The sequence below is a fragment of the Columba livia genome, chromosome 3 (assembly GCF_036013475.1).
Source record: "Columba livia isolate bColLiv1 breed racing homer chromosome 3, bColLiv1.pat.W.v2, whole genome shotgun sequence".
NCBI lineage: Eukaryota > Metazoa > Chordata > Aves > Columbiformes > Columbidae > Columba > Columba livia.
The window spans coordinates 70324282-70338960 of record NC_088604.1 but is presented as its reverse complement, the minus strand read 5'-3'; the positions used below and the strand labels follow the sequence as shown (position 1 = coordinate 70338960).

General features: G+C 37.9%; 1 protein-coding gene across 2 annotated transcripts in view; it reads left to right on the top strand.

Annotated features, from left to right (window-relative positions):
• Window positions 1-14679, top strand: part of UTRN (utrophin) — a 372502-nt gene that overhangs the window by 91130 nt on the left and 266693 nt on the right. For both annotated transcript variants that reach the window (XM_065057531.1, XM_021294904.2), the window contains 9 exons: window positions 798-917; window positions 1665-1766; window positions 4754-4861; window positions 5476-5655; window positions 6975-7144; window positions 8856-8979; window positions 10733-10820; window positions 13324-13559; window positions 13828-14008. In XM_065057531.1, the coding sequence (XP_064913603.1) occupies window positions 798-917; window positions 1665-1766; window positions 4754-4861; window positions 5476-5655; window positions 6975-7144; window positions 8856-8979; window positions 10733-10820; window positions 13324-13559; window positions 13828-14008 (1309 nt within the window). The remainder of the gene's footprint in view (window positions 1-797; window positions 918-1664; window positions 1767-4753; window positions 4862-5475; window positions 5656-6974; window positions 7145-8855; window positions 8980-10732; window positions 10821-13323; window positions 13560-13827; window positions 14009-14679) is intronic.

Sequence of the window (14679 nt, the reverse complement as noted above, 5' to 3'; positions counted from 1 at the left end):
TTTGACCTTCTCCCCAGCATGGGACATACCTCACAGGACAAGAACTGCCGAGTATTTTTGGTCTGTGTAACTTCCTGTCCCAAATTTGTGTTCTTTTCTTTGCCTTCCAAATCTGTGGAGTGTGAGGTGTATTGTTCACCGTATAGCTTAGGCTATTCTGGGATGAAAAGTGATATTTATGGTAGTGTAAAGGCATATTGATCTTGCAGAGATATTTTGGAGGCAGGCATTAACCCTGGAATCTGTTCTTCTAGGAGTTGTATGAATATTTAAATCTGTAGGTTATTTCAAACTAATCAGAGCCATATGCTTTCTGCTGTTTTCAACTGTTGTTGAACATCGTGGTTGATTATAGCACTGTTGATACTTATGAGAATTATATTGTCAGCTATTAAAAGACAAATGTTTTTAGTGATTTTGCTGTTTGGCATGCCCTACAATATTTGCTTATTAACAATAATGGCTTTTTATAGAAACACTTAAGCTGTGTTACCTATAACAGCAGACATATAGAAAGTCAGTGCAGTTGTAATATGAGTCTTCTAGTCAAGTATGGTGCATACAACTTAAAGCGTTCCTTCATGTTTTCCACCATTTTAACAGAACAGTTTTGGATTGATTTCTAGCAGTCTTTTGCTTACATTTGTTTAAACTGTGCAGTGGTTGCCAGTGATAAAAATCTGTGTTTAGCTGTTGAATATGAAGTACATTGCCACAGCATTTGTGTTAGTCACTGTGGCCAAAATAGCAGATTAACAAATGTATTCGAAGTTGATAACCTCTCTTTGTTCTTCTAGAGCCTGCAGAGTGACCTAGAGGCAGAACAGGTGAAGGTAAACTCCCTGACACACATGGTTGTAATTGTTGATGAAAGCAGTGGGGAAAGTGCAACAGTGATTCTGGAGGAACAGTTGCAGGTAAAATGTTAGAGTTCTCTCATTTTTTAACTGTAGTAGCAAGCACTTAAAACCTTTGCATATAATTGTTAATCAACATTTTTGTGTTTAGAGACAATTTATCATGGAAAGTAATTTAAAGTAATATTTTTAGAAGCAATATTAACATGAAGAATTATAAAACTTGCTCAGAGTTAAACCCGCAAAAGTGCTTTGGTGACTTTCAAGCTCAATTCCTGATGAGTCAAGCTATTTGCATTCCCAGTGACTTTGGCACTTTTGTAGTATGTCCTTTAAGCAGTTTCATTAAAATGGGAAGATGCACAGTACAAGTCTTATTTCACAGAAGTAATTTTCATTAGGAAGTTAAAATCTGATGGGAAAAATATTTGAAGACATGAGCAGAATTTATCTAAGGAATATTCTGTGAAGTATTTTCCCATTTTTGTCAGAAGTTAGACTGTAACCTGAAGTATAGGGAGCATGAAACAGAATTTATTGAAACAGAATTCATGCTATTTTGTTCCATCCTTTTGAAGTCAAATCGCTCACTGACTTCAGCAAAAGCAGAGATAAGGCCACAGGTGAATGCTCTTGAAAGTTTCAACCTCTGGCACTATGCAATACAACAATGGCGATTACTAACAAGCACGTAGCTGTAATGTAGAAAGAGGTTACTGTGAAGGAGAAGTTGTGCTTTTGAGTATCTGATTTTTGAGTTACCTTGTGAGGCTTGGGAATGTTCATGAGTGTTGCCTGCTTTTGCAGAGGCTTGGTGAACGGTGGACAGCAGTTTGTCGTTGGACTGAGGAACGACGAGTCAAGTTACAAGAAATTCAGCTTTTATGGCAAGAGCTGCTGGAAGAACAGGTCAGTAGCTCTTCGGTTACCCAGAGCGTAAGACTGTGGAGGTAAAACCCAACCATTAACAACTCTCAGAAAAAAAAAAAAAAAAAAGCCTTGAAAACTAGATTTTGTGTTGTTGTTTGGGTTCCCAGCATTTCTTGAGGAGTAGAGTAGCTGTGCAGTGCAAGAAAAGTTATTTTTTGAAATTGAAGTAGGAAAGCTTATAGCTCCTTATAAAATAATTTTCCAAGTATCTTGCAACATGGCCGTGAAGTGAGTGTATCTGTGACAGTAAAATGACAATGAATCACTAAGTATTTAGTGGTTTGGTAATTACAGAAATTTTCCTAATTAAGGTGTGTGTGCTTCCAACATGGATACACATACACAATTTTGCAAACAACTAATCATTAGATACTGTTTTCAAAATCAGGAACATGAAGTGTTTGGTCAATATAGAGAAGCATGCAGCTCATCTCATTTTACTGAGTTTGGGCAAACAGCTGAGTTGTGTGAAAGATGGCATTGTGAGTTTTGTCTTGCTTTGACACTGTGCAATTTGTACATGTATGGAATATACTGCTCAAACACAAATGGCATAAAAAATTTGGCAACACGAGTATGTGTGTTAGGTTTGTATGCTTAGTGTTAGAGCTTGTTTTGTCTTTCAGCTTAAAATATTTGATGGCTTTTCCTTTGAAGATTTCACTTAAATTGTTTTGTTTTCTTAAATGATGGTATATATCACAGTAAGCTATTGTTTGAACTCTGCGGTACACACAGATTGCTTAGACATTTGAAAGAAGTAGAACAGTGCTGATAGAGCTGTTGCCATCAGTTACAGCCTGCTTTCCTTGCCAAGATGTTTTGTCTGCATATTTTGGGGTGGTATACATGTTTCTCCCTGGTCCCTCCTATATCTATTTGCAGTAAATTGATAAGCTGTATTTGTAGCTGATGTGACCTTGCTAATCTGACCCAAGGTCCAGATTCTGTTTTATCCATTGCCAACTATCTATTTACATGTAGTTCTTTAAAATACTGCAATGGCATATATGTACATACAGAAAATTCTGTGCTTACATTATCTGACAACTCCTGAGCAAGATAAGTCTTTGAGTTGAGAAGTAAGGGTTCCTCAAAAATCCTCACTCTGTATGTCAAGGTACAGACTTCAAGTGCTCTCAGTTTTGATGACCCTATGTAAACATGTTTCTGTTCTCTTCCAACCTTATGTGCCTGGGGAGAAGTGACCACTCATTGATTATTACAATACTGTTAAGAGTGTCATCTTCTGTTGGCATTTCTTTGCTTTCAGCTTTTTAAAATTTGTACGTAATTGTGTTGCTCTGTAAAAATGAAAAAAATCAGTGTCTATTTAATGCAGAGTGTCAGGTAGCAAGTAATTCAAAAGTAGAAGTTTATTTCAGGTGGTTTACATCAGTCTATGTTTGCATACTTTGTTCAACTCTGAACAACGCATTTATTACTAACAGGTTTGAATTGCAGTTCTCTGTCCTCCAGAATTGTGAAGAACCTACAAAAATTAAAATTTGAAACTAATTAAAAACCTGAATACAAACACATTGTTAACACAAAAGTAATTAAAATATTTAGGTACTGTAATTTTGCCCAACCAGATGGAGAGATGAGCAACAGCAACACATCAGCCTTTTCGTGTCTGCCTAGAAAATTGTTGGAAACCACATTGCCAAGTCAACACAATTCTTACCACTCAGGAAACAAATTCTTCAATCAGTGCCAGATATTTCTTAGCACCGTGATAATTATGTTTCAGTTTTCTGGAGAGAGTTGTCTTTGCTGATTTAGCAGAAATGAATTGGATACATTGAAGGGTTTTTAAGCTCCTCTTATGCATAAAATATGTTGGCTGGGATGACAGCATGATTTTTCCAGAGAGTATGTGGTATTATAGTTTTGTTTTTCACAGCCTTATGGCATTTCCACTACCATCATATTTGCTGTCTGTACATTCTGCATATTGGTTTACATTGGCAATGTAAGCTACCTTAACCCTTTGGCCCAGAAGTTGCTGTAGTCAGTTCTGGGATAATGCCAAAAATATACAGCTAGACTGAGGAGCCTAGTGGCTGCTGGAAATTGGGTTGTTCAAAGAACAAAAAGGTCTGCCTTGCTGTATTGTTTTATTTTTTTTTTTCCAACACAGAGGAGTAGCAGCGTGCTAGTGGCTAAGCAACTGAACTTGATAAAGAACTGGGTATTCTAGTCTATGGAGGTGGTTGTGCAGCTGCAGCAATATATTGCAAAATATAATATAAAGTGTATGAAAACATTCCTGGTTCTTGATGCCAGCTATTGCTGGAGTTTCTATAAGAGTGCTATGTGAATGAGGAGAAGTGAGACCCAGGAGAGACTCCCTAGAAAAAAAAGTGGAAAAAGTTCAAGATCCCTGAGTTAGTGCTATCCAGAGCAGACCACTCCAGCTTTCAGCAGTTAGAGATTGTATTTGCTGAAGTTATTTTGCAACTGCAAGTAGGTACAGTAAACAGGGAGGTGACTAATTAATATCTGAGTCTTTGGCCAACTGCCTGGACTAAAAGCTCTGAATTATCAGTGATGTAGCCTCTGTGAGAAAATGTTTGTAACGACTGATTTTGAATCACAGAGGAAGAAGGGTGGAAAACGGAAGAAAGCGTACATACTATTTTGATATATTTAATTCTAATGTAATTTGTAAGTCCTACATCAGCTTTATGGTGGATATCTTGTTGCTACAAATTACTTTTTTGGGGGATGCACTCAGATATATTGAGAAATTGTTTTGTTGAAATTGTTGGAAAGTATTGCGTAGTTCTCTGGTCTGATATTTTTGTCCCCTTTTATGTACTATTTTTGTTAATGCCAACTGAAATTCCTGCATATAAAGACTGCAGAACTGTGCTTTGAATGCAAAGATCTTAAAGTGGGAATTGTCAATAGCTGTTTGACAAGCCTGGTGTTTTTTGTGCTATTTTTCTTATGATCTCCAGTGCTTACTGAAAGCTTGGTTAACTGAGAAAGAAGAGGCTTTGAGTAAAGTCCAGACAAGCAACTTCAAAGATCAAACAGACCTGAGTGTGAATGTTCGAAAACTAGCAGTAAGTATTGTTATCCTGCTCTATCCTGTCAAATCTCATAGACTAAATGAATGGCAAATTACCAGTTTGGCCCCAATAGGGGCTGTGAATGCATGATACTTTGGAAGCCAGGCCAGTATTCCCTCCTTGCCAGATTCTTTCACTTGGACTTATAAAATTTGTACAACCTACTCTGTGGCCATTCCAGGTTGGTGTGCCAAGCTTTGGAACAGCTAGCCTGGGTTTTTCACAAGGTTGTGAGCTAATTGCAGGCCACCAGTCAGTTGTGTTTTCCAAAGGGTGGGTTTGTGGTGGTGGGGTGTGTATGGTGTGTGTGTGTTTTGGTTTGTTTTGTTTTGTTTTTAAAATATATCGGTGCAGCTTGTACCTGAACTGATCATTTGTAACTGTTACTCAAGAGATACTGCTGATTGCTCCAGGAGCTGTTTCAGGGATGTGCTCTTTTAAGATTGTCTGTTAGTGCCTTATTACGCAAGGGAACTGTTTTGAAACCTATGATGCATCTGGTTGAGGTAGTACTTTTTTTTTCCTCTTTTTTCTTCTCCCCAAGGAATTAAAAGCTAAGGGGTGGCAGAACACTTGATGTTGTCTTTAATGTTTTCTTTTAACTTCAGATTTTGAAAGAGGACATGGGTATGAAACGGCAAACACTAGACCAGCTGAATGAGCTAGGTCAGGATGTGGCCCAAATCCTTGAGAATGACAGAGCATCCAGTAAAATTGATCAGGATCAAGAAGAACTAACTCAGAGATGGGACAGTTTGGTTCAGAAGCTAGAGGATTACTCTAACCAGGTACCTAACAAGGCTTTATTACTTTTTAGCTGTTTAGATGTCTGTATGTATGCAAACCTCATTGATGCTGTCCAGATGAATTATTGGCATCAGGCTAGAGAGGTAGGTGAGTACTCCTTCACATGGGCCGGACTTAATCTGCTGACGAACCTTGTCTGCATTTTTTGGTCTTCAAAACCCCAAGTCGTTAACCTGATAAGTACTATTACTCCTTTTTCACGCAGATTAAGCTTCATTTTTCTGATGAGTAAAGCAGGCTTGCCATGTATTATCAGTCAGTGCAAATGCCTTTAAACATTGTAAGAGTGCTGGGACTGGATTAAATCTGATACTAAGAGAAAACAAAGTCAAAACCCAAACCCCAGAATAGATAAATAAATGGGAGTCATACAAGCGTTTATGCTCTGTGAGTATGATTTCTCATCTGTTGAAAATAAAGTACTTGTTTGTTTGACGTGTAATGATGATAGCCAAGTTGGGTTGTTAAATGTTTATTTTAGTATTTTGAGTGCTTGGTAATGTTTTTATTTAGACAGAACTCCCATTAGCTTCTCTGAGAATTTTGTTTGACAATTTTATGACTCATATGTCCCTTTTTTGTGATATTAAAATGTTAATATGATGAAGGCTGTGGCAATGATTCACGATCCTGTTAGTGTAAAGTGAATGAGTTGTGTGGTCTGAGTAGGGGTCTATTTCAGCCATGTGGTTTTAATTTGTTCTTGTGTTTGAGTCAAAGCACTGGAGAGTGTCAAATCCTGTCTTCATCCTTTCACTCCCTCTAAAGATCAAGCACATGCTGGGAACTTACACATTGATTCCTTCAGGACTTACTTTATAACCGTACTTTATAACTTCTTAAGGAGTGTGGAAGACTTCTCTTGAGTGAGTTTTTAGGACAAATCTCCTGTGGATTGACTCTTTCTGAGATCTAGGCTTGGTTTTATGGGGTATGAGTATAAAATATAAGAATTGTGTGTCAATAAATCCAAAGCACCTTGGTTCTTTCCGTGAACCAAGCAATTATGAAACAAAATATATATAATGCTTATTTTGTTGATTTTTAGTTCACTTGAACTGGCACGAAATTCTAGTTGAACTGAGAATTCTGATGCGTGGTTCGCATCATTAAAATAAGAATAATGGAAGTTTTTCCTCTGGAGTGCATCTGTGATAAAGGTGCTTCATGACGGCTAGATGTGGTCATTTGTAAGAGTGAATGAATGGGTTTTTATGGCTGAACAAAAGGAGCTAAGCAAAACCAATTCAATTCGTGTTTGAAATGGCATTTAATATTTTTGCTAAATTATTTTGTACAGGTAACTCAAGCTGTAGGAAGTGTAGGGATGTCACAGGCTGCACAGAAGACTGTTGCAGAAACAGCACCATTGAAGGAACAGGTTGTGGTTAAACAATCCAGACAGGAATTGCCCCCACCACCACCCCCAAAGAAAAGGCAAATCCCAGGGGACAGCGAAGCAAAGAAAAAGTAAGTATGCATTACTGCCATTTTCCTTTGCTCGCTAAATACTACATAGACTCATGTCTCTTAGTCTTGGCTTTTGATTCTTTTTTTGTGCAAGTTAGGAATACTTAAATGGCAGTTGTGAGGCTTGGGTAACAGGAAGGGAATGTTATGTACAACCTTGTTTTCTGAGCAAGAGAAAGCCTGCAGCCTCCATGGATTTCAAAGGGAAACAGTGGTGTTTCGTTTCTCAAAAAAGCAGATCTCCAGTCCTTTGTACTTCAGTTCCCTTGCTGAAAGATAGAATTAATCATATTTACTTTCTTTTGGAAAAAATCTTCTCATCTTTGGTTAAAAAGTGTTGTGACAGTGTTAAGTATTTTGATTTATTTATTATTTATTTCTAATCTCCATTAAATATATGGGAGAAATGGGAGAAACTGCAGAAAAAAGCTCGAACCTATTCTGTCTCCCTGGTATTTAATAATAAGAACAGTATTGCAGTGATGGTCTTCTTTCACAAGTATATCTGGAGTGGTTGACTGATTTGTGTGTATAGAATCATAGGATGATTTGGGTTGGAAGGAACCTTAAAGGTCATCTAGTCCAACACCCCTGACATGACCAGGGACACCTTCCACTAGACCAGGTTGCTCAAAGGCGCATCTAACTCGGGCTTAGACGCTGCCAGAGACAGGGCATCCACAACTTCCCTGGGCAGCCTGTTCCAGTGCCTCAGCACCCTCATGATGAAGAACTCCTTCATTTCTGTCTAATCTAAATCTATACTCTCAGTTTAAAGCCATTGCTCCTTGTCCTATCCCTGCATGCCCGTGTAAAAAGTCCCTCTGTAGCTTTTTTGTAGGCACCCTTTAGGTACTGGCAGGCTGCTATAGGGCCTGCCTGAAGCCTTGTCTAGACTAAACAAGCCCAAGTCTCTCGTGATTTTTTTCTCATGAAAAATTTGATTAATAGTGAATTCTGTGTTTGTTGGAGGGCCGTTTTTCCATGTTAGGATTTGCACTGTGTTAAGTAGTATAACTGTAGTATGGCATGACTCGTGGTCTGTATAGTATATTTGTCTTTCTCTCAAATTCTGTATTAGTTAATTTTAGGATCTGCTGTTTGTTTGTTTTTGCTTTGTGGTGGTGGTGAGTTGTAGGTTTTAGGCATAAGAAAGTTATGTTAGTGTAGACATGTCCAACTGTAGCCAAAAATATTAGGTTATGAGCTAATCTTTAGTCAGCTAAGCATTCAAAAAGGTTTGTCCACTGTCACTGCCATTATGCTTTAGCTTCTAGCTTTTTCCTCAGACTAAGTAGTGTTGCACATTTGTATGAAACCAAGAACTGTAATTCTTATTTGTCTTGCTCCTGAGGTTTAGTTTATTACTTTCAAAATACTCAGCATTGAGAAATATCTTTTGTGACATATTAAAAGAAACACTAATAGTTTACATGAAGCTATGTATAAAAAGATGAGAAATAAATATCACTGTGCATTCTCAAATTGCTCCCAAGGCCGATAGCAGGGACATAATTTTTACCGTGGCAGGTTTTTGAAAGTCTGTCTCTGTCCTACTGCCTGTGAGTAGTTCTATGAGAAACATGAATCTCGTGTGCAGCCTTGCTGTTTTGGGATTGAGTAACGTGCTGAACTTTAAGACTTCTGATTTTTCAGATGGTGACTGAATAGGGAAAAATTACAACAAAAATTGTCTGACCTTTTAAACCAGGTTTGATGCTGAAAGTGCTGAGCTCTTGAACTGGATTTCAAAATCAAAATCTGCCATTCAGGCCACAGACATCAAAGAGTATAAGAAGATGAGAGAGACTTCAAACATGAAAGAAAAATTGAAGGTAAAATTGGGAGATAGTGTTCCAGTGAATAGAATATTTTGTCTCTAAGCTGGCTGTCAGCTGGAGGTGTGGGCTGATCCACATGCTTCATAGGGATTAAGTCCTTTAGTTAAATAGTTTCAGAACTTGGACGTGCATGGAAATCTCTGACCAGCTGGGCACAAACTTTTGCTGATGTTGGGTTACACAATCCACAGGAAATTGTAAAAACATGTATTACTGATGTCTCCTTTGGAGTCCTGATAAATGTCTGTCTTCAGGGTTAGTATCTTTTCCACTAAGTAGCATATTTTGGCTTCATGTTTCACAGTTGGAGATGGCATTGATTGACACCACTTTTATAGTTTTGTAAGAGATGGACCAGTGGGCTCCTAAGAGACCCTTTGAATCATGCTGTGACACTCTGCACACACTGTACCACCCATGGTCTGAAGTCCATTATAACGTTTGGACACCTTGATATTTGCTCTATTAATTTGGGAGAAAACCTCATAGTTACAAATCATGTATGGTATTGCTGACTTGCAAGACAGGATATGTAATTTTACAGGATCCTCTGGAAGCTACGAAATAACCATTTTATCTTCTTTTCCTTCTGTTCCAGGAATATACTTTTGCCTTTTCTTTTTTGTCCTTGAGCATACTTTGTTAATGAAGGCTTACTTAAGCTGTAGCAGGACCTAAACCTGCCTTTGAAATCAAAGACAATACTTAAAAATATCTATAAGGAGACTCCTCCTCAGTGCTGTAGTGCAAAATGGTGCCAGTAGGAATGTTTGGAATGGCAGTACTGTTGGAAATAAAAACCAAGACAATCCTCCAATAGTTTATTTATAGATCTTTATGAATGTTTGTAGCCCTTTATAAAATAGGCTCCAAGACGAACACCAGGTTCCCATGAAGAGCACTGTTTTTAAATGATTGGGCTCTAAGTGGGTAGGACAGTGTCCTTCCCAGCTCTGCAAAAAAAAAAATGCATACTGCTTCTGAATTTCCTGTAGCAAGTCTAAACCAGAGTAATGACCTTGGACATCAGCTTCAAAAATATTTTAATTTGGAGATAGTTTGTAGTCACGGAGGATATTGAAGTTGTGGCCTTGTGGCCAAGGAACTCCACTGTCATCTGTGGATGTTTTCTACTTTTTGGCTCACACAGGAACATTCACCAATATCTATGACTTGAAGGGAGGAACTTAGTCCTCTAAAAATCTCAGTAGACATATAGGATTTCCTTCACCATTTCTTTATGAAGGAGAGTGAAGCACTAGAACTTATGAGAGTGGATTATTAGCTTTGTTATAGTTCTTGCTAGCTGGACTTCTAGGAAACAGGTGGTTGTTTCATTCTACTGGAAATGTTGGTAGAGACTCTAGAGGGGAATGAACTATTTTAAAAAGTCTCTTTTCTCCACTGGTTCACATTGAATAATTGCAGTTTTTGATCGCAAGTTACTTCTTCTAGCTGGTGTCCCAATATCTGATTTCACATAGCAGGATTGTCAACCTTTTTAACAATATTTTATTCCTGATGGTGTTGTACTAGTCTCTTGCTTGCCTGGTTCATGTGAGAGCTAACTCCTTTTTCACTTATTTTCAGAAGAAAAAGAACTAATATGCATCTTGGAAAATGCTATATCCAGGAAAACTGGAATGTGTTTGGGGTAGTAGTGGGACAATATATGTTACTGGGAGGGCAGGAAGTCAAGAAGAATTACTCTCTCTGAAACTATATTGTTTTGGGGTTCACTTTGCAGGTGATTGAAAAAGAAAGAATTGAAAAAAGCCGAAAGTTAGATGAACTGAAACAGAGTGGACAAATTCTTTTGGATCACATGGGAAAGGGTGAGTGACTTGAAGGTTTTTCTATTATGTGATTTAATCATCTGAGTTACTGAGATAGTGAAATATACTATCTCCAGTTAAGCATTGCAATGTATTCCTTCCCTCTCCCTCCATTTTCTTGCCTTCAGAGACACTGTTTATTGTTACTGTTACTGATTATTGATATGTTTTCTTTCTATTAAAGCTTACAGAAAAGCAATATTACTACTCTCTGTTTAACGTCTGTGTTCATTTGCAACCTTTTAATGGTTATTTTTATTGAAATAGAAATAATTTCTTAAAATGACAGTAGCATACTTTTGGGGGAAGGAGTTGTTTTAAATTGTGTGGATATTCTAAGTATAAAATTTTAAAATATAACTGCCTTAAAGTGGAAATTTTGAAATCAAATTTGTGCTTGATAAATGTGTCTATCTCTATTTGTAGTTTTCTCTTTTTCTGTGAAAACTGTCAGTATGTTTTGATGGTACAGTCACAATTTATGGTTCAAAGGCAAGAGAGAAGCCTATGTGCTTGAGAAAATGATTGATTGTCAATTAAAACACTTATCTATGGAAACTTGTAATTAACATCAGTTAAAGCAGAATCTTTAAACCTTGCCAAAATTTTGTCATAATGGCAAAACCCCATAAGTGAAATGTGACTTTTTCCATAATGAGCTGCTCATGTTATCCAGATCGGGTATGAACTTGGCTTCTGGTGAAGTTGCTGTGACTGGTAGCGTTCAAACAGGTGACAGGATGGTATCACTGTCCTGCATTCTGACCCAGGATCCCTTTTGGAAAATGCGGATTTCCATTGGATTTCCCAACTGTCACATTTTTTTCCAGCCAGCTCAAATCTACTAAGCATCTCAAATGCTCCCCTTATCTCCTCATTGCCTCCACTTATTCACACAGCTGAAGCCTTTTACAGTGGGTGCCAGTGCTCTGAAGCTGATGGTTGGAAGCCACTGATTTGACCCGGAGTTTGAGTTGTAAAAATTTGTAGCAGTTATCTTCAAACCTGGATGGAAATCTTCCCGCCCTCCCCCCCTTATAAACTCTTCCAGCTGTGATAGATCATAGCTATGAAACCAGTATCTGTTGATCACAATGAGAAAAGCATAATTCAAAAGCTGCTTTGTATCAGCAAAAAAATAAGATAAAGAAATTGCCTCCCAATGCTTTACTGTCTTAAGGTTGTGATCTGTAAAAAATAACCAATCCACAGCCCCTGGCTTTGTTTGGGTCTGCTAGTGTGTTTTGTCCAGCTCAGAACACCAGCCCTTCTCTCCAAAACCAGGCCCAACTACACCTGTGTGGAATAATGCACAGCACTGACATGCACGTCTATACATCCATTTTTATCTTGGGGTGGGTACGGGCCATGCTGTAATGGCAGTGACCTATCATTGTGTGCACCCTGCTCTTATCTGGCTGGTTGCAGCTGCTGCACTTCTGTGTTGCAGAGATGCCAAGTGTGTGAAGCCCAGGGAGGATCTACGGAGCAGAGCATTCAAGTGCCCTTGCAGAAGCTGGCTGGCTTCCCTGACCAGATCTCTGAGCTCCACTTATGCTAAAGCAGTGCAGCAAAAAAAACCAAAAACGCCCTTCCATATGACTCTCCTCCTTAACAGTTCTGTCATTTAGATGGGAGTATAAGTTCAAATGACCCAAATATGCCTTATATAAAGAAGTGGGTACCTTGAAAGAGAATCTGCATCAGAAACTTGCAGTGGCAAGAATGTGCTGTTGAGTGCACATTGCACTGAATTTTCTTGTTATGTAGCAAAATTGTCAGTCACTTCTGGCACTTGAGGAAATAAAAGAATAAGGAATGGATGGGAGGTCTGTTCGCTTCTGCTGCTGCATCCTCAAGTAATGCATTGATTTGTCAAAAAGATGGTATAGCAAGCACTTCATGTAGTCACCGTCAGTGGGAAATAACCTTTTATTTTGTTGTGTTGCTTTTGTAGCTATTCATATTACCTAGTTATTAATCGTGTCTGCATGCAATGTGACATTGTTAGCCATTGCTCCCTCTCTCTTCCAGTCTGACAGGATTTCCATCTGCATTTCCAATGAATTTATGGCTACCTCCCAACTTGCTGCTTCCCTTTTCCTTTGCAGAGTCTAGAATCATTAAAAAAAAAATTAAAAAATCACGGAATGCTTACCTAAATAAAGTTTATTTTGCTCAAATATACATATCAACATTTACACACAAATCATAATGTTAGAGAGTCATGATGGTCAAGAGTCAGGCCATAGTTGTAGATTCAAAAGTTATCGAGGAAAAAGAAAGGCAGTGAAGTATCTCACTTTTCATTTTAACATTTATGTGGAAATTAAAAGCTGAGACGCTGTTAGTAATAATTACAGTTTTATGCATTGCGGACTTGGAATCAAAGCATTTTGCACATTAAATGCCAATGTGCATCTGTATCTGAAGAGAGGAAAGTTTAAATACCTGTTAATCAAAATGTGTTGCAGTTGATATAACAATTTATGTATTTTTTTAGAAGAACTTTCTACAGTGGATATAAAAACTGTTATGGAGAAAATATTGTCAGGGTGGAAAGATGTGGTTCAACATCTGGAAGAAGTGGCCAGAAAGATAAAGTACCAGGAAGATATAAATGCTTATTTTAAGGAAATGAGTGAGCTTGAGAAGACTTTAATTGAGAAGGATGGCTGGCTTAAAAATGACGCTTCTTCAGCATCCCAGCCCTCAGCACTCCTGAAAGAGTTGTGTCAGGTGAGTCTGGAAAAACTTCATAATTTTGATTGTAAGCTGTTATGAGCACAGAATTCCCCAGAGGAGCTTAGCCTAGTCAGTAACATAACTCAAAATTTATGAGGCATCCCAATTTGACTGGAAGATTTTTGGTACCTGTGTCACAGAAGTACTTTACTGATGCCCTGGTATTAGCAATGTGGAGGAGCTGTGCTGCAGTAGCTTACTGAAAATCTTTAACTTAACAAGGCAAGTGGAAGATTATATATTTTTTTTTAATCTTCCACAGCGGGAGTTAACTCATCTTGTAAGCCTGAGTCCACGGCTGGAACACCTGAAAGCCACCTGCAAGGCACTCACCTCTCAGCCCATGCCTCCAAACTTCATCCAGGAGAGCCTGAACCATTTTCTTGATCACTTCAAATTGACTTGTCAGAAACTAGAGGAACGTCACCAGCAACTGAAGGAAGGTAAATATATATCTATTTATTTTAATATAAGCCCTCCTGATACTTGTATTCTGATTTCTTGTTGTTGTGTTGTTGTTGAGCTGTTTGAAAACTCAATGAATTCTGGTAGTTTTCCTGCTTATTCTGGGAGGCTTTGGGTTAGGCTGACTAAATCCTTTACTTCACCTGAAAGAATATTTTTATGACCTCCTCTGTGCACACTACAAAATATATTGTTCCATGGTGTTAAGTGATTACACAAGGATGAAACATTCCTGAAACTACATTTAAGGAATTAGCAAAACATATTTAAGGTGGATAATATAGTTTGAAAAGCTGTGTCTCTCTGACATTTGCAGAAATAAATAATGATACTAGAAATGAAAAATGGAAGATTAAGGGAACCTTGTAAAATTGAAGTGCGCATGTGAAATTTATTCTCTTTCATAGCTTTGTTGAGGACATTAGTCATACATAATTCCTTTTGGAAATTTCACCTTTGAAGTGATTTAGAACCTGGCTTGCTTTTCTGGTGCTTTCTACTTGGATTTTTGTTGCATTGAAAATTTCATTAGGAGCATTCAAACCAGTCATGCTGGCTTCTAAAGGATTTTAAATGTAGTGCATGAAAATATGTAGTTCTGATATTTTACAGCTGAATAACAAGAGCACAGACCTATAAGGAGCTTTTT